General features: G+C 32.3%; 1 protein-coding gene across 1 annotated transcript in view; it reads left to right on the plus strand.

The window, feature by feature from the left end:
• Positions 1 to 18,929, plus strand: part of LOC129220418 (cadherin-like and PC-esterase domain-containing protein 1) — a 285,857-nt gene that overhangs the window by 76,515 nt on the left and 190,413 nt on the right. The window contains 1 exon segment of the mRNA XM_054854837.1: positions 14,563 to 14,720. Coding sequence (XP_054710812.1) covers positions 14,563 to 14,720 — 158 coding nt within the window.

Raw genomic sequence — 18,929 nt, forward strand, 5'->3', positions numbered from 1 at the left:
TAACCGGTACAAATGGTTGGTGAGCCTCTCCTCTGCCTTGGAGCAAGAGACAGAACTAGTAGTTCGGATAGGTGTTATAATACAGCATGATTTTCAAAAACTTTTCAACGAAAGCCTACATAGGACCTTATCTTTAAACGCGTTTTACTCAAAACTTGAAAATGTTCACTTTCATCCCTTTCCTTCTAATTGACTTAATTACGCTAGTTGTTCAAAATCTAAATTTCTCCTCTTTACATGTTCGTTTATTCGTTTTATTTTGTTAATTTTATTTATTCTTTTTTTAACAAAACACGTCGAGGCAAAAGTTACAGGGACGTCACTGTTAGTCATCATGCACTGTAAAAAAAATTCGGAAACGTTTCTGAGTATGTCGTGCAGCTGCGGTTCATGAAATTTTCAAAAACGTTTCTGAGTATTTCGGAATTCTCTTTCTGTAATGTCCGGAAACGTGTCTGAGTATTTCGGAATCCTCTTTCTGTAATGTCCAGAAACGTGTCTGAGTATTTCGGAATCCTCTTTCTATAATTTCCAGAAATGTTTCTGAGTATTTTGGAATCCTCTTTCTATAATTTTCAGAAACGTTTCTGAGTATTTCGGAATCCTCTTTCCGTAATTTCCAGAAATGTTTCTGAGTATTCTGTGCAGCTGTGGTTCATGAAAGTTTCGAAAACGTTTCCGAGTATTTCGGAATTCTCCAAACAATTTTCAAAAACGTTTCTGAGAATTTCGGAATCCTTTTTCCGTGATTTTTTCTAAAAAATAATTCTTTTTTAATAGTATTGCATGCCATATCAGTTTCAATTCTTTCATATCTAAGAGCAATGAAACAAGCAATTTTAGAATCATGGATTTTTTTTTCTTCTGAATTTCTAATGACAAATAGCATGGTTAACAGCATAACATATGCACAGTTATAAATTTTTGAAAATTTAAGAAATAATATAGTAGTTTCATTCATAATCACAAAATCGTCGGGGAGGGAAGGGGAGTACTTTCTCAGAAGTGGGATTGTTTGTTAAACAATATTAAACTTCAGTTTTTCTCTCAATATTTTCAAGACAAAATTATCAACATATTGCATTTTTAATGCAGAACTTAAAACCATATCTTGTATCAAACTTGATAGCTTTTATTTTCGGATAAAATTTGACAGAACTTACCTACACTTTGCGTTCCGAAATTCGTTCACGTCAAGTCAATTTCTTTGACGAACAAAGTGTACCGAAAAGTACCAACAGAGAAATTGATGAATTTAAATATGACACCAAAGTCCCCCTGCTGGAACCATTCGGGTTTATTCCTCTGTTCTTGCCCTTTTCCAGTTTATCACAAATATAGATACTTAATCAAAATAGGTTACTGATTTAGAGTGTGCGCAAAATTCATTATATATTTTATTTATTAAAACATTGAACTCTATTACATGATTATTCCATTTCATATATACGAGAGTTCCCCCCCCCCCACACCATAAGAGTGATGGTGCACCCATAAAATGATATAAAGCGCCCCCCACCTTAAAAAAAGCAACCTTTTGAAAATGTCAATGGCACAGTCTGCGTGGTGAACGCCCCTCGTCTTCTCACCATATGTGCATTGCATATTAATAACATAGTATTTAAAAACTGATCACTTTTAAAACGATGACATGAAATAATATTACTTTTTATTTCAGCATGTAAATGCAGCTGTTCCATTTTTGCCACTGACTCATTCCTCCTGACTGTCCTACATTAAACTAGTATATCCACGAAGGAAATGTTATTTTCGGAACTAATGTCAAGGAATTTTTTAATTGTTAACCACATTTAACAAAATGAATAAGCAGATGAATTAATTTCATAACTATGTTCTTACTAATAGATAACATGGTCATTTTCTAATGGTATAAATATTTTTAAATGAATGAATAAATTATAATAAAAAAAGATAAATTATACCGGCACATTTTTTGTGAAGCATATTACAATACTAGAAAATATTTGCATTACCATATTTCTAATAAATTAAACAATTGATTTTTTTTTCTTTTTGAACCAAAATGTATGTACATCCAAGTATTTCGAAATAACTTTTCTGTGATTGCTTCTCAAATATAAATCTTACTTCTTTTGCGTAATTAATCAGTTTCAGTTAGTTACAACAAATAGTACACCGCGCACATAGGTATGTAGGATAACTTTAAATTAATTCGATAAACCCAAAAACAGTTACAATTGGAGCCTCATCAAATGCAAATCAACAAAAATATAAATGTATATAACAACATGTTTTAAAATATTCATTAATACTTACAAGTGAACATGAGCGGAAGAAAATCTAAGTACCTCCATTACAACTGAATAAGTAATCCAAAGGGTTTCGTTTCATTAAGTATAAACACAGGTGTTAAAACTATTCACGTTTGAATACACAATATATATCTAATTATGGTCGCATTGGAAATTGTAAAGAAGCAAATGGTTATTAACTAACTTAATAGCTGCGTACATCGTCTAAAAAATCAAGGGCAGTCCAAAATGCAAAGGCGTAAAATTAGTTTCGACACATTTTACTACTCTCTAGACATGAAATAACAAGCAATCCAATGCTACACAGTTGCTGACTGCAGCAACCCTAGATAAGAAAAAAAGAAGTTCTCGTTTTTTCCGACTCATTGGCGCCTGTGTTGGAAGGATGAAATAGGTTTAGAAGCGTTGCGTCATCACTTCCGCTTCTAGATATCTTGAAATAACAAAAAGCTTTCTGAATATTGAGGAGTTCGCTATTGGATGAAGGATTCCTACTATTTCGGAAACGTTTCCGATATATCTAGAAACGTTTCCGAAATTTGTTACAGTGTGGTAACAATCACAGGGCCATCGTGAACAAAGGTTGGTCCTTGATAGTTTGGACGCTGTTATCCCCCTCACCCTATAAAACTTACACTACTAAGATTCGGCGGTGACTCCCACAAGGACCGGGCCCCAAGTTTCTGATTAGAATGGCATTCCCTATCGTCAGCCCCGCACAGTCAAAAAGTGGCATAATTGTGACGTCTCGCAGGACTCGCCTGTAACACATTTGTAATATGTTTTTCATGGTGACCTCGACTTTCGCAAGGGTTTTTGCATTTCAATCGCTGTGTTGTTAGTGAATTTAGCTGTAATGATATGAAAACCGCCTTTTATTTTATTCAAACTCAAAATTATTTTTGACAGAAAAATGTGTTTAGGAAATTTTCCCACTAGACTACAACGTCCCTACCTCCAAAGGGTCTGCAACTTTTGTGGCTTAGGCATTGCATATTGTCGCAAACAAATGTTTTTGTCATAATTTATTGTCTTAACCCATTGGAAATATTATCTACTAGTGGTACCCGCACAGCTGTGCTCGTAGTTGAAAATTAAAAGGTCGTTCGGTTCGCCTGTAAATTTACAAATAATGGATGACGAATTTTTCACCAATTGGCTATGTTCATTCGCTCTCCTATTCCACGTCATAATAATTTCGTAATTTACTCGTCCATCTTATGCTTTTAAAATTGGAATAGAAAAGGAATAAAATCGAATTGTCGAAAAATCACTTCAAGGTGCACACCCCCATGCTACAAACTAACTTTGTGATAAATTTCATGAAAATCGGCCGAACGGTCTAGCCGCTATACGCGTAACAGACATCCTACAGACATCCAGTCATCCAGACAGAGAGACTTTCAGCTTTATTATTAGTAAAGATGTAAAAAAAAACCCATCTATTGTGAATATTTGAAACCAAATATTAGTTTACATTTCTTTGATAGAATTTTGAATTTTATCTTCTTTTATTGTACCTTTTTGGCTCTGCGGGACCCAAAAAATGATCGCAAAATATACCTTTTCATTTTTACCTAAATCAAAATATTAACGCCCATTTTTATGCGAATTCAAAATAAAATACTTTAGAAATATGATAAACGGTATTGCTCTAAGGCAATGATTGCAAAAAGCATCTAGATTGGTATTTAAAATGGTTCAATTGTAACACAAAACCGAAAAATGGGTAAAATTATTCGTTTTAACGTGAACTTTTATGTAAAATATATTAAATTAAATTACTAGTGCTGAGAAAGCGAATTTCACTAAATATAATTGAACTGGACATCCAAGTTCTAATACGGGCTAAGTTAGAAAAATTCAAATAAGTAAAAAGTTTAAAGATTTTTAAATGGAATCTTGCCAACATTTATATTAGGGAAAGATAGAACATTGTGCCAAATTGAATTCAAATACGTCTAGGGTATGGCATTACGTAGGGTTCAAACAAGCGAATAAAGAAAACATATTTTCAGGCTTATAGATAAATATTTATCATGCAAAGGAAAAGTAAATCTGAATTATTTTGGAAAAGAATAAGAACAAGCAATTCCAAAACTGGCAAAGTTATGCTCAGCATGAGCGGAGTTGTGCGCGATTTGAAGACATGATTGCTGCTCAAAGACCTTAAGTTTATATGACATTATGAAATATTTTGTAATTTAATAGGAGCTCTAATATGTTCTAAAAACAGCCAGACACTTCTTTTGGTGAGAGTAAAAAGTAACAAAACTAAATTGATAATATTTCACTTTGCGAAATTGGCTCCGCAGTAATGAATTTAAATGAAAGTTTTAGTATCTTAAAGCGCTGTCAAAACAGAACGAAATTTTCTTAGTGTCCTCGAATTCATTGTTAATGCTAGTCCTTCAAAATCAATGTATTCGACGCTTAAAATAAAATAAATAAATTATTTATTATTAATAATAAATTATTTTAGCAGACATTTTCAAAAATTATTACTTAAACTCAGATAGAAAAAAATTCATTTGCTGCTTATTCGTGTTGTGTATTAAAATACAGTTTATATTTTTATTTATTAATTTTTTTGCTTGTATGTACCAAAAATAGCTATGCTTGTAATTAAACTATTCTTTTAACAGCACCTCCTCATATTTCAAGAAAAAACGTTAGGCTTTTCTTGCTCAAAAGGATACTGTAGTAGTCGACCAAAAGTTGTTTATAAAAATCCATAAAGTGATATTAAAGGTTTTTTATACGTTTCATCAGACTTGTCTCAAAACCTAAAATAGCTCTCACACGGATCAATAAAGGTCTTAATTAGCTTTAAGTCTTTCAAAATCTAATCAGAGATTTTATTCTTGTACTTTTAATGAGAATAAAATATTTAGTACGCTTTAGTTAAATTATATTACTTTGCAAAGATATCATTGGCTCTTTTTTTTTTCTTCATTTTCTTTTTCAAGGTGTGAAAATGCTCTTAGACATTTTTTGCCGAATTGAATTCATTTTGAAAGAGTAAAATATACGAAAACAGTGAAGACAATTACAATGATCAATTCTATTTGAAAAAAAAATTTGAAAAACTGATAATTAATTTCAAGATGAAAGGGAAAGAATAGATGTGTACTGTTTTGGTTTTCAATGTTTCAAACAGTTGACATTTTGTAGTTAAAAAAACATGAAACATCTAAATACAATACTTTAAGAATTGCAATTGCTTTTCCTCATTTTCCACGATGCTAAATTTGTATTTTAATTGTTTTTATATAGCCAATGAATAGCTATTTCAAGGCTACAATGGAGCCTCTTCATTAGTGCAAAAAGCTCACCAACACAACCAGAAACTCTCGCGACTTTTTGATTGTGTTCGTGAGCTTTTTGCACTGATGAAGAGATTCCATTGTAGCCTAGAAATAGTTATGTGCTGTATTTTCTTCAAAATTTGTGATTTATTTTTTTTATTTTATTTATTTATTTATTTATTTATTTTTATTTTTTTTCACTTTAATTAAAGAAACACGGTTACATTATTCCGAAAGAGCATTTAAAAATAGCATTATTTTAAATCAAATTTTCAAAAGTAAAAATAAATCAAAAAGGTTCCCAAATGGCAAGGCAGCGGAATAGACTCATGAAACTTCCACAAATAAATAGTGTTTTTAACTACAACCAGAAAAAAAAAATGTCACAGGTGGCGACACCTAGTGTGAGAACAAAGAAAATTAGGCTTACGAAATTGGGCACGAGACGAAATATGGCTACTTTATCCTGCTAAGGACATACTTAAATGAACATATAGTTTTTAAATCAACGACTCATTGAGAGCAGGGGACTATAATATAAGTTTATATACATCTCACAGAAAAACTATGATTAAAAAAAACTCATGTTTATAGCTAGGGAAAACTACTTTAGCACTACTTAATATTCCTTTTAACAGTGTGCTAGAAAAAAAGGGTTGTAGACATTTCTGTGCAAAAGTCTACTTCTATAGACAGCTAAAAAAAGAAAACTTTTTCCAATAAGATAGATCTCGCAATAACTAATTAATAATAAAGCTATCCTCATAACTGTGAACTGTGGAAACTATATACACTCTTTTCAAGAATATTTTTGGTTCAACTATAAAACTTCGACATCGAAAAACCCATTGAACGCAAAGCATCCAAGTTAGAAAAAACATCAAGCCTGATACAGCGATAGCTTAAATATCGACAATTTAACAAATCATCTATATTTCGAAAACATCGACACCGATGTCGTACCACTAATACTTATAAATGAGTCACAGAAATTCATTTTGCTTCGAAGTCAAAAAATATAACTAGGGCTGTGAAATCCCGTTACAGCGAACTTGAAGGGATCACAAATTTTATTCGTTCTAACAGGAGTTTCGTTGTAATGGAAATTCAAGCAGTGTAATGGAAATTAAATGATGACTGAAAATGTATAGCGTTGAAAATCATATTTCGTTGTATTGTTACTCGTTACAACGGAATTTCACTACTTTTTCTAGAAAAAGTAAACAAAAAGTGCGTAGGGCGAATTTTTAACCCATATTTGATACTTTAAATACGCTGCAACCAGAGAAAGTAATAATTTTTAAAAAATCTAAACCAGCGATACAAACAGTTAAAGGAGATGCAATAAAAAGAAAAAGTATTGAGATAAAAAATTTACTTTTTCAACACATGATTTCTATGAAACGTACAAAAAAAGGATAGATTCAATTCCTATAGCAGAAAAGATGAATTACCCCTGGGGCTTAAATTTCCCAAATAACGGCGTAAACGTTATTCGCGAATCAAGGACTGGAGAAAAACAAAAGATTTGGATACATCGCAAAAGGCAGACGTAATGTTTGCTGTCATCGGATTTGATACCTCTTATTAAATTTCGAATGTGCAAATTCTCACGCTTCTAGAAATGTTTTGAACCCCCTTTCTTTTATAACTATGATTAGCAGTGGAAAAAGAACTGCCAATTCTCTTTGGTAGTTGGTTAAAACCAAATCCAATGCTCTCTCTTTGGTTTATTTTCACCCTCTGTTATAGATTTTTTCCCCTACATTTTATTCTATTTATTTTATGGAATTAATGTTCGATTGTTTTTTATTACTATGTTCAATTCTTTTTTATTGATTTAATTGCATGACAATTGCATGAATCTCATGATTTGAGTTATAAAATTTCCTGAAATTTTGAGTCCGCAGAAAAAAGTTTTTCTGGTAAAAATGGGGAATTTGATTTCTTACAAAAAAAGGTTGGGGGAGGTAAACAAACATTTTAGAAATCATAGTCATATTTAGAAAGCATGAATATTTCTTATTTCAAAACATACACAATTCCTTTTTCCCCCTCAAGAAAGATACACACATTTTGCTGCTTTGCATGTATTTGTGGTTAAAAAAATATATTTTATGTTTCATAACTGCCAATAGCTTCCCTCGTTCAAAATGCCAAAAAGTATCCAAATTAGTCAAATCATTTTGCAATCATCAATTTGTGATAAGTGGCGATTTTGATTTTATTAATTGTTAATTCACTCTTTTTGACAGTAGTTTGTAGGGGGGTTTTTTTATTATGAAATAACTTGAAATTGTGAAGAGAAAGTTCCTTTTTACTTCCTTTTACAAAAAAGGAAGTATTGTATTCGCGAAAAAATTTTCACTCAAAAATCGGCCTTAATTTCCATTTTGCTCACCCCCTGAATGTTGAGTTTTTTTCAACCCGACCACACGTAGATATAGGAACGTATAGACACCCGAAATACCTCTTTTGACGATCCTCGAGTTAATTACAACGAGTTTTCTCGTGACGTCCGCATGTACGTATGTATGTGCGTATGTGTATATGTACGTATGTGCGTATGTGTGTATGTGCGTATGTGTGTATGTACGTATGTGCGTATGTATCTTGCATAACTCAAAAACGGTATGTCCTAGAAAGTTGAAATTTGGTACGTAGATTCCTAGTGGGGTCTAGTTGTGCACCTTCTCTTTTGGTTGCATTTGGATGTTCCTAAAAGGATCTTTTACACCTTTTGGGGTAAAATCATTGTTAATTTTAATGCAAACTCAAGTGGTGTTATAATTTGTCAAACACTTGGGGATATATCGCTAAGCTTTTGGCCGCCAAGTTTTGTCGCCAACTTGACGAAAAATATGGCAATTTTTTATCTTTTTTTTTTAAATTTTTAAATCTGGTTTCAATTTGGCCAATGTTGGTGATATTTAAAGAGTTAACCACCGAATTACATTAAAATTGCCAATAATGGGGAAATAAATCTGTAAAACGTTTTTTTTTTTTTTTTGGTTCGCAAGAAACTAGGGGTGAAAATGTTTAGTGTTTCCTTGTTTACTCCCAGGCGCTATTATCATTAAATTGGCGTAATAGGAAGTCATGTGATGCACATATCAACTCGTTTTCAATCTGTTACATGCATTTATACAAATGTGTGTGAATGTATACATTCACATTGAATGGTCTGAATTCAAATTAATCATTTCTACTAATTGTGATAGCATGCATATAATTTCTTCCTGCTTATATCAATTTATATTTTAAGCGAGAAAAGTAGCAAATATTTTGCTGTTCAGAGACGTTAAAATTTTAATACTTCCGGAATATATCAGTGTTTTCTTGTGGAATACTGAACATAAAAAAATATTTGAAGAAAAAAAAGATTAGAATGTAAATACAGTAGAACTTCGTTTATCCGGCCCCCATTTTTCCGGAACAAATTTGTAGAGTCAAAAAAATTATATTCACTAAAATAATTATTCTAAATTATGAAGGCAAGAACGGAACTAGTATGAACAAGCCAAATATTCGCTATTTATTTTGATTACATGTACAACTGCTCTATGGCTCGCACATTAAATTGTAGTAATCTAACAAACAACGTGGCGCATTTAAAGTGCCAGTCGGACACCACTTCGGCTCTACTATAAATGTCAAATTTTGGCTTTTGACTGGATTCTAAAACAAATGGTTCATTTGTAAAATGGAAAACATATAGATGTGTTGTAATTCGATAAAAGCTATAAAAGTTAATGTATTGACAAAAATTAAAATAACTAAAAAATAAATGAAGGGAAACGAAAATAAATCTGTTTTCTTTTATTTTTGAAATTAGGAACAAAGCATGTGTTGATAAAATTTTGATTGCAAGAAAAAAAAAGGAAAATCATTTTAGCTCTCCTAATCAAGGAAAAGTGTATCTTTACTAATAAAAAAGCTAAAAGTCTCTCTATCTGGATGTCTCTCTGTCTGGATGTCTTTTACACGCATAGCGCCTTAACCGTTCGGCCGATTTTCGTAAAATTTGACACAAAATTAGCTTGTAGCATGGGAAATGTGCACCTCGAAGCAATTTTTCAAAAATTCGATTTTAATCTTTTTCTATTCCAATTTTAAGAACATTTTCCCGCGCAAAATTATAATAAGATTGACGAGTAAATTACCAAGTCATAACAACGTAGAACCGTAACATACGCAAGCCAATTGGCGAGAGATTCCCGATACATTATTTGTAAATGTACAGGAGAACCAAAAGACCTTTTAATTTTCTACGGGCAAAGTCGTGCGTGTAGCACTAGTAGCAAAATAAATTCATTGAAATTAAAATTTTAAAAAATTAATATAAAATCAGATTTAGAAAGAGAAAAGTGAATTAATTAAAATTTTTGTTTACGAAAGCATCATTATTCTTCAGATAATTTCGTTTAAACTAAATCTATGAAGAAAAATCTACATCCCTATTAGAACTGAACTTCGAAATTCTTTCCAACAGTTTCTTCGAGCTTTTTGTAATCGATCACATAAAAATGAGAAATGCAACAAATGAAAAAACAAAAGGAAACGAAGGATATAAATCTAAGAGATTTAAGAATGTAAGTACTCTATTCAAAACGAAAGTTGAAAATAATGAAAGTGAACTGGGGAATGTTTTTCAATCATTGCATTGTGATCATTAAAAACGTGTTATAGAAGAAGTAAAATGGATTAATTTTAAAGAAAGACAGACATTATTTTGAAGGAGTGTTTATTTTTCTGCCAAGATAAATCAGTAGCCTGAATACAACTTGATCCATTTTTAACTTTTCTTAGATAATTTAAAAAATAATATATTAGTGAAACACCGAGATATATTTAACGCCGCTAATAAAGTATACCACGCAATGAACTTCGCAAATACGCCTAGAATATTGTCAAGCGTACTCCTCTCCCGCATTTTATTTTTAATGGTCGTGGAAAATAGCTCTTTTTTTTCACTTGATATAATTATACTTGAATTTGTTTCTTTCATTCGAAAAATTAATAATAAAAATGGTGCACCTGATTTCTTTCCTTCTTCCAACTTCTAATTCAGCCTTAAAAATTAGGGTTTTTTAAAACTATTACTATTATCGGTCGTTCGTATAATTCTCTCCTCAAAAATAAATTTTGCATCTCTAAAAATGTTAAGATGTATATTCCCGCCGTAAAAAAACCCTTACACTCAAAATGTTACAGTTTCTTTTAGTAATGTTACATTTTTGGTCGTTTCTGTTTTTTTTTTTTTTTTACTCCTATAGATGTAATACTAATGCATAGTTTTTTTTTTTTTTTTTCTTCTTTTTGTAAACTTGATCCTGTTACGGCAAAGTTATTGAGTAGTCGCTGCGAGCCACAACATCACAGTGAACAAGTGATAGATTGTAAAATATGTGACATGTAATATGAGACTTAATTGCGATGTCGTTGCAACAATAAATCTGTGATCAGTCACTTCGTAGCGTTGTGAATACGTCACTTCACCGTCAACTTGCTACGTCGCCACGGACTGACATTCATACATTCCTGCAACCTGTTGATCACTATAAGGTGACTTCATGACAGTCAAGCGGCTTTTACTTAAGGGCTCAAGTTTAGTCACTGCGCTGTTACGACTGTAAGGAATTAACGCCAAGGATAAAATAAAATTGCGTTGCATAAGTTTTCAATAAGGTTTCTTAAAGCTAACATTTTTCTATTGCTTAATCCCTATGCGATTCAGATTCGAGTATCCCAGAGCACGCGGCGTTTGTCAAACTAATTTAAATGATCTCAAGAGTTTCTTTTGAAGCAATAAAAAGATTTCAAACTGAATTCATAATAATTCTAGGTAATGTTACAACTCCTCTATTGTTTCATCAATTTTATATAAACGATTATATTACATTTTGTATCGGTTAGAAAACAAATAAAAGCGACCTTCAATCATTATTTTCAAACATGTGCTTTAGAAATTGCTTTCAAGTCCATTTTAGTAACCTGTTATTGGAAAGGAAAACTATTTTCTTAACTTTCACTCCATCATAAAAACCAAATTCATTCCAAAAGTATTACTTGATGTAAGCCTTCAATTTAATAAAGCATCGTAAAATTTTGAAATGTATATCTCGAGCATTCCATCGCCATCAAAACTTCAAGAAACACATGAAAGAAAAATATATATTCCAAAGAGCTTAGTAGGAAAAACATTTGTTTTCCATCTTTATATCCATGCTCGTCTACTTCCAACCATATCCAGTAGCAAATGTAAGGCTCAAGATATCGCAGCGTAAATCTCTGCAAAAGAATTATATCTCTAATTTTTCCCTTTCGTTACCAGTTGCGGCGATTTCCAAACCCGAATCACAAATTAGGATTAATTTTATCGCCTGTCACACCTGCTGGTGCCAGGGGCAACAACTAAACTCTTCTCGCACGGATACGGCGTATAACTCTTCATTTTGGCTTTCGGGGTTTTCGAAGGAGAGCGGAAGTATAAATCCACTTCGGTAGTTCTTTTTTATCGACGGTTTTATCAGGTATATAAGGGACTGAACCTAAGAGAGATTTTTCCGGATAGACTTTTGAGATTTATTTTTCCGTACGTGCGTTCCAAATTAAATTGAAAATACGATTTCTTCCATTTGGGATCAAGCAAAGGTTGGATGACAAAGGTGACCATTTTTTTTCTTCAAAACAAAACAAATCATTTCAGTGAACTACGCGTGTATTTGAAAACAAATTACATATTTTTTACATGTATTTTTTTTTTCAAAAGAGCTGCAATTAACTCTTTGAAAAATAAAGGTGCCGTATTATGATGCACAATATTTTTTTAGTACGTCAGAATACTGAGTTTTTGAGTTTTCTTAGAACATCATTGTCATTCAACATTGGCACATTTCATTTACTTTTTTTTTTTTTTTTTTGAATTTTCCCAAGAATGTAATTTTCATTCAAAATTAGTACAAAATTTTGAATCAGAATGATATTCTTGCTAGAATTTCATGCAATTCATTCTTCCAATCAATGTTGCTTTAAGAACAGCAACTTTGGTAGTTCACAAATTGAGCGTAAGGATCATTTTATCTAGACATTATAGCCAGGAAAATATCAAACATTTTTAACAACCATGCGAAAGTTCTCATGGTTTGGTATTAAAACACTTGAACAATTCCACCCACTTACTTTCGGTTTGACCAATTCTGAAAGTTCCTTTCTCTCACTTTAGAAAACGAAATATTTCAGCGTCAAGCAGCTGTTTGCGGGACCGTCAAACACAACAGATTAATTTATTTGAAAATACTGATCAACTACTTGCTTTTCAAACAGTAAGCGATACCTTAAACAGTTAAAAAATGTAGAGAAGGGGCGGGGAAGGTACTGGCACTCATTTGCACTTATTTAATTGACGAACAAGGTGCCCTATTTGCGTAGGTTAGTCGTAATGCAAAACACCTGTCTGTATTGTGTAGTTTATTGCAAAATAACAACAATGACATTTTCTTACGCCTGATATGTCGTACTTTCTGCAATATATTCAGTTACATGAGCATAAGGATGACTAAAGGGTCTCATTTTATGCCTAAGAAGGCTGAAATTTTGTTAAAAATGCCTTTCAAGAGTCGAAAAAAGTTATTTTCAGCTTCAACTAGAAAAATATTCAACATACAACTAAAAATTCCTACTTCGCGGGTATTCAGTTTATCACGGAAGAGTGTTGAAAGGATTAACCACCATAAACGATAGTTGACTGTATTGTTAAATAGCCTTAGTTTTCAATGTGGCAACCCAAAACGAACTGTGCAGACGACAGACACTGTCTGTACACTAAATCCCAAAATTTATAGGCAGAAAAAACTGCCTGTTATCAAAATGTTCTTAAGTATGTTTTGTTATTTCATTAAAAATAAATAACTCATCTCAGAAAAAATCCTAGTTCTTCTGTATCTTTAATAAAAATATAACCAGGCTTTCATTTTTCTCCTTCTCATACTCACAGAAGCTATTTGTATTTTGCTATGAATACGCGCCTATACTTTATGAATGACATAATAAATACATTTTGAAACACAAAAATTTTTATTCAAGTTTCTTGGTAGAAGATTTGGAAAAAATGTTTGAGAAGTTGAAGTTTTTTTTCAATGACCTTGGGTTTTAGTTATTTTTTTTTTCCTTTTTAACAAGCGTTTATTGCAAGAAATCGTTTTCCTTCCCAGAAGTCACTAAATAAATAGTACTCTAAACGTCTGAGTAATAAATACACTTTCAGAGATATGGTGTTGGCATGAGCCAAGAATTATTTTATCCGTTATTGTTTGGAATGCCTAGAAATGACAAAACTCCAATTAAACTGCATTCTCAAAATCTTCTAAAACATATATACAGTTAATGCATTTTTGTATATCCCTTAAAAATTACTTTTTCATCCTCAGCAACGTAACTAAACGTCTATACCTTCAGTAAAACCAAATGGCTTAATTCGCAATCATAATATCTTTTCAAAAACTGAAACCGTTAGAATGAATTTCCTATGCAAATAAAATTTTGAGTCATAAATTGCGAACTAAGTAGCGCGGAACAAAATTAAACTATCTCTTCGAATGTTAAATAACACAGCAAATTATGCAAAATATTTTTTCCACTTGCTGCACGTATCCGAATATTACTCCCATAATTCAGTCATTAAGTGAAAAATGAATTCGTAAGTATCACTGCAAAATAAAGGCATGAACATTGAACAATATCCTCCGTACGTATTTGGGACATTAACGTGTAATGTCCCTACATCTCTTAATGTAGAATCGATATTTTTTCCCTATCGAACCCCTATGTTCTTTTCCACTTTTTTCCATTCGTCCCTTTTCCAATTACAGCCCATTAAAACGCTTGTTGATACTTAATGATCTTTTGTTACATGTATTTTACTGCTGACGCGTCTTTATCAAACTTTTCCCATTTTGCAGATGGCAGCAGGTCGGGTACCATCGGCAGCAGCGCCCTCAAACGGAGTATCCTTTCTCAGCTGACGTCACAAGAGAAAGGGGTACCATCCACCTCTACGAGTCCCCCGTATCTACAAGCAACATCTTTCGATTATCGGTTGGAGAAACTGTTGGAGGAGGTGAATAATTACGGGGTTTTTTTTCTCCTGCCTTTTAATGATTTTTTTCTTTTCTTTTCTTTTCTTTTTCTCCTCTCGTGAGGCCTGAGGAGCTTAATTTACATTATAAGAGGTTCTTTTGAGCTTGGCGTCACGTTTCGTGAAAAGATTTGTGTTGCCAGATGAAAGGTACGAAACTTGTTTTGGTAATTGCAAAAGGATACTTTAATTGACCACAATTAAAAATGCAGAGTTTGAAATTATAGTAGGGGAGATAGCGACCGAAATTTTACGACAATATATATAAGGCCAGAATTTTTTTAAATATTAGATTAGTTTACTTAAAAGAAGAAATCGCGAGTCTACCAAAAGGTTATCGTTGCAATAATTAATAAAAAATTTTGCAATATGTTGCAAAAACTTGTGAAATTGTCATATATATATAAGGCTAAAACTCGGTAATATTATTGATTACGTATAAACATAACAAAAAATATATGTCTACCGCGTCCGAAGTGTTGCCGTGCCGTGTCTATCACCCACGCAAGGTGCGAAAAAATCAGTCAATTTTGACTTAAATATATAAGCCTAAAATTTTTTTTAGTAACTGTTTACAATGTATAAATATAAAAACAAAAGTCTACCAGTTGTGTTATGTTGCAAATAGATCGGGATCTGAAGGGGGTTGAGCATGCATGGAAAGGCTGACGCAATATTATTTCTGATTATTGTTACAGGCACGTTGGTGATTATGAAACCACATGTCGTCGCCCCCCTGGGTGGTCGACAACCCCGGGGGAGAGGGGAAAGCAGTGGGGGGAGCCGTTTGCTAAAACACTCATAACTCGCGAACTATTTGAGATAAAACACTGAAAAAAAGGGCAATCGACGCAACAAGACAAGGGCTTCATAAAAGCTACATATGATTATGGACCTATCTTTGTTGGTTTCTGAGTAAAATTCAAATTTTCGCAAACAAGCAAAATTTTTTAATAAAATGCGCAAAACAAACTTTTTTTTTTGACTAAAATAAATTCCAAATGAAAATTAATTGATTTTTTCTTTCAAATGAAGTTCAAAATATCATTATTTAGTTTGTTAAAATCATTTAAGTACTGTTAACGCGTTGAAAAACAAAATGACAGTAGCAAGCTCGAACACGATTTGCATTATAGTTCAGGATCTGAAGGAGTATTTTGAGCATGCGTGGAAGAACTGACGCAAAATTATTTCCGATTAATGTCACAGGCACTATAGTGATTATGAAACCACATGTCTTCGCCCCCCCTGGATGGTCGACATTCCCGGGGGAGGGGGGAAAGCAGTGGGGGGAGCCGTTTGCTAAAACACTCATAACTAGCGAACTATTTGAAAAAAGTGGCACAACACACTGAAAAAAGTGGCAATTGACGCAACAAAACAAGGGCTTCATAAAAGCTAAATATGACTATGATCATATCTTTGTTAATTTCTGAGTAAAATTCTACTTTTCGCAAACAAGCAAAAAATTTGAATAAAATACGCATTTTTTTTTTCCAAACTATCAAAATTATTTAACTGTTTAAGGAACCAATAAAATCTGAAATATCATTATCCAGTTTGTTTAAAATTACTTAAATATTGTCAAAGCGTTGAAGAGGGAAATAAAAGCAAGCTCAAAAAGCATTTGAGGTAATTCACAAAAGGAAAAAAAAAAAAAAACAAGTTTGCGGAATGTACCTTGAAGACTCGACATAAACCAAAGTAACTTTTGTGGCGGTTTTATTTCGTAATATTATCAAAACAATGTCCCAGTTAAGTAATTACTTAATTACTTAACCTTTAACGCATTATAGCTGCTTAGTATGGGTCACAATGGGACATTTTTAAAAATTAAAACATGCAAGTTTGCAAGTACTACGAAGTAATTACGGATAGGATAAATGATCAGGATAACCCTTTTGCAGATTTTACACCTGAGTTATGAAACATAGTGAGCGAGGCTATTGCCACATAAGCAGCATCAAAATTTCAGTGGAACGTTAAAGAAAATGTGAATAGTCTCTAATCCAGAGAAGTCCTGCAATGGCAATGTCTTCAATAGCGACTGCAAAACAGCAAAAGAAACCCAAAATACCATTTAACCTGGGAAACGTTAGCTCAAAAGTGATGTTAGTACATCTAAAAATCATCCCCATACAATAAGCCCAATGCTAGGTTAGGTTCATCAGAATGGTTCACTGAAGCAAAGCGCGAGGTCCGATTTCGTGAATGTAATTGAAAATGATACTTCTTGCAGCAAAACTCTGGAAGAAGCACCCTATTTTAAGAACAAAGTTCAAGTTATCGATGGAATGAATGACTCTAGTCCATAATGTCCCAAACACTACTTTCAAATGCAGCAAAGATTTTGCAGGTCTCCAAATAAAAAATAATAAAATTTTCTCTCCAATAGTCAAACTACACGAGTGGACATTAAACACGATCGGTACATCTCACTGTCGTTTTCATAACTTGAAAACCAGAAGTTCCGGAAAGTATATTACAATAATTTCTTGTCATTTCCATCAGAAATAAATATAATATCAGCTCTTTGCCATGCTCCTGCAATTCTTTCCAACATGTGCTAAGAAGTATTGCTCAACTGTAGTATTGAATCAATTCCCCTGTACATTAGCAGTGCTTTTAGATGTAACCAAGTTTGGGTTTCACTTGAATGAAAATAAAACAATAAAGCCCCACACCTTATGATGCAGCCAGTGTTACCAGAGAGTTTAATTCCACACTGCGCAGGCAAGAACTGTAAATAATCTTGTAATTGTTTTATTAATAATTCATCTTGCTGTAAATACTGTGCTTTTAAGACTAAAGCAAAAACCCATGAACTACAAAATACTCGGAAGAGAACGATTCAATCAACAAAAAAGTCAACAAAAAAGAGTATGATCCAGCTTTCAGAATTTCTGATATATTAATGCTTTATGTATGCATATTGATATTCTACAATTATTTTTAATACGCATTATTTTACTAATTTTATTTAATTAGTTTTTTTAGAACTCTAGTGTATAATTTTATATTTATATTCGTTTTCATAAAAGCTCAAGCTTCTCATTTTTTATATTTATTTAGTACATATTATTTCTTGTATCATTTTTCTTTGTTGAGTAAATTGTAAAAAGCAATATCCGCAAAACAATACCCGCAATATTCTTTTGTGCAAATTGAAAACACAAATTAATAGAAATAAATTAAAATTATATTTGAATTGAAACTACTCTGGGCCTGGTTCCATAGTTCCTCTCAAATTTAAAGCAGTATATAACAAGATTAAAGCCATAGTTAAATACTTTGCAATTAGAATAAGTTTGTAAACTGAAGAATGAATAGTTCGTCATAAGGATAATAAGGCTATGTTTTTCTCCTTAGCATACTGCCGTTTTATTCAATGCGCTAATTTAGGCAAGTGCTTGCATTTTCTATTTCGCTTTTTAACGCTCACGTTGGTAATAATTACGTAGTTTTAAACAAACTGAATAATTTCAGGTTTTATTGATTCCCTAAACGGTTAAATAATTTTTAAAAAGAACTTATCCTTGAAAAAAAAAGCTTCGTATTTTATTCAAAATTTTTGCATGGCTGCTAAAAAAGGAATTTTAATTAAAAACCAACAAAGATAAGACCATAAACATATTTAAGTTTTTCAAACCTTTGTTCTGTTGCATCTTTTGCCACTTTTTTCAGTGTTTTATTTCAAAAAGTTCGCGAGTTATGAGTGTTTTAGCAGACGGCTTCCCCCACTGCTTTCCCCCCTCCCCCGGGGTTGTCGACCATCCAGGGGGGCGAAGACATGTGGTTTCATAATCACTATAGTGCCTGTGACATTAATCAGAAATAATTTTGCGTCAGGTCTTCCATGCATGCTCAAAATACCCCTTCAGATCCTGAACTATAATGCGAATCGTGTTCGAGCTTGCTTCTGTCATTTTGTTTTTCAACGCGTTAACAGTACTTAAATGATTTTAACAAACTGAATAATGATATTTTGGACATTTGAAAAAAAAAATCAAGCAATTTTGATTTGGAATTTATTTTGGTCAAAAAAAGTTTGTTTTGCGCATTTTATTCAAAAATTTTGCTTGTTTGCGAAAAATAGAATTTTACTCAGAAACCAACAAAGATAGGTCCATAATTTTATTTAGCTTTTATGAAGCACTTGTTTTGTTGCGTCGATTGCCATTTTTTTCAGTG

This window comes from Uloborus diversus, chromosome 4 (genome assembly GCF_026930045.1).
Source record: "Uloborus diversus isolate 005 chromosome 4, Udiv.v.3.1, whole genome shotgun sequence".
Taxonomy (NCBI): Eukaryota; Metazoa; Arthropoda; class Arachnida; order Araneae; family Uloboridae; genus Uloborus; species Uloborus diversus.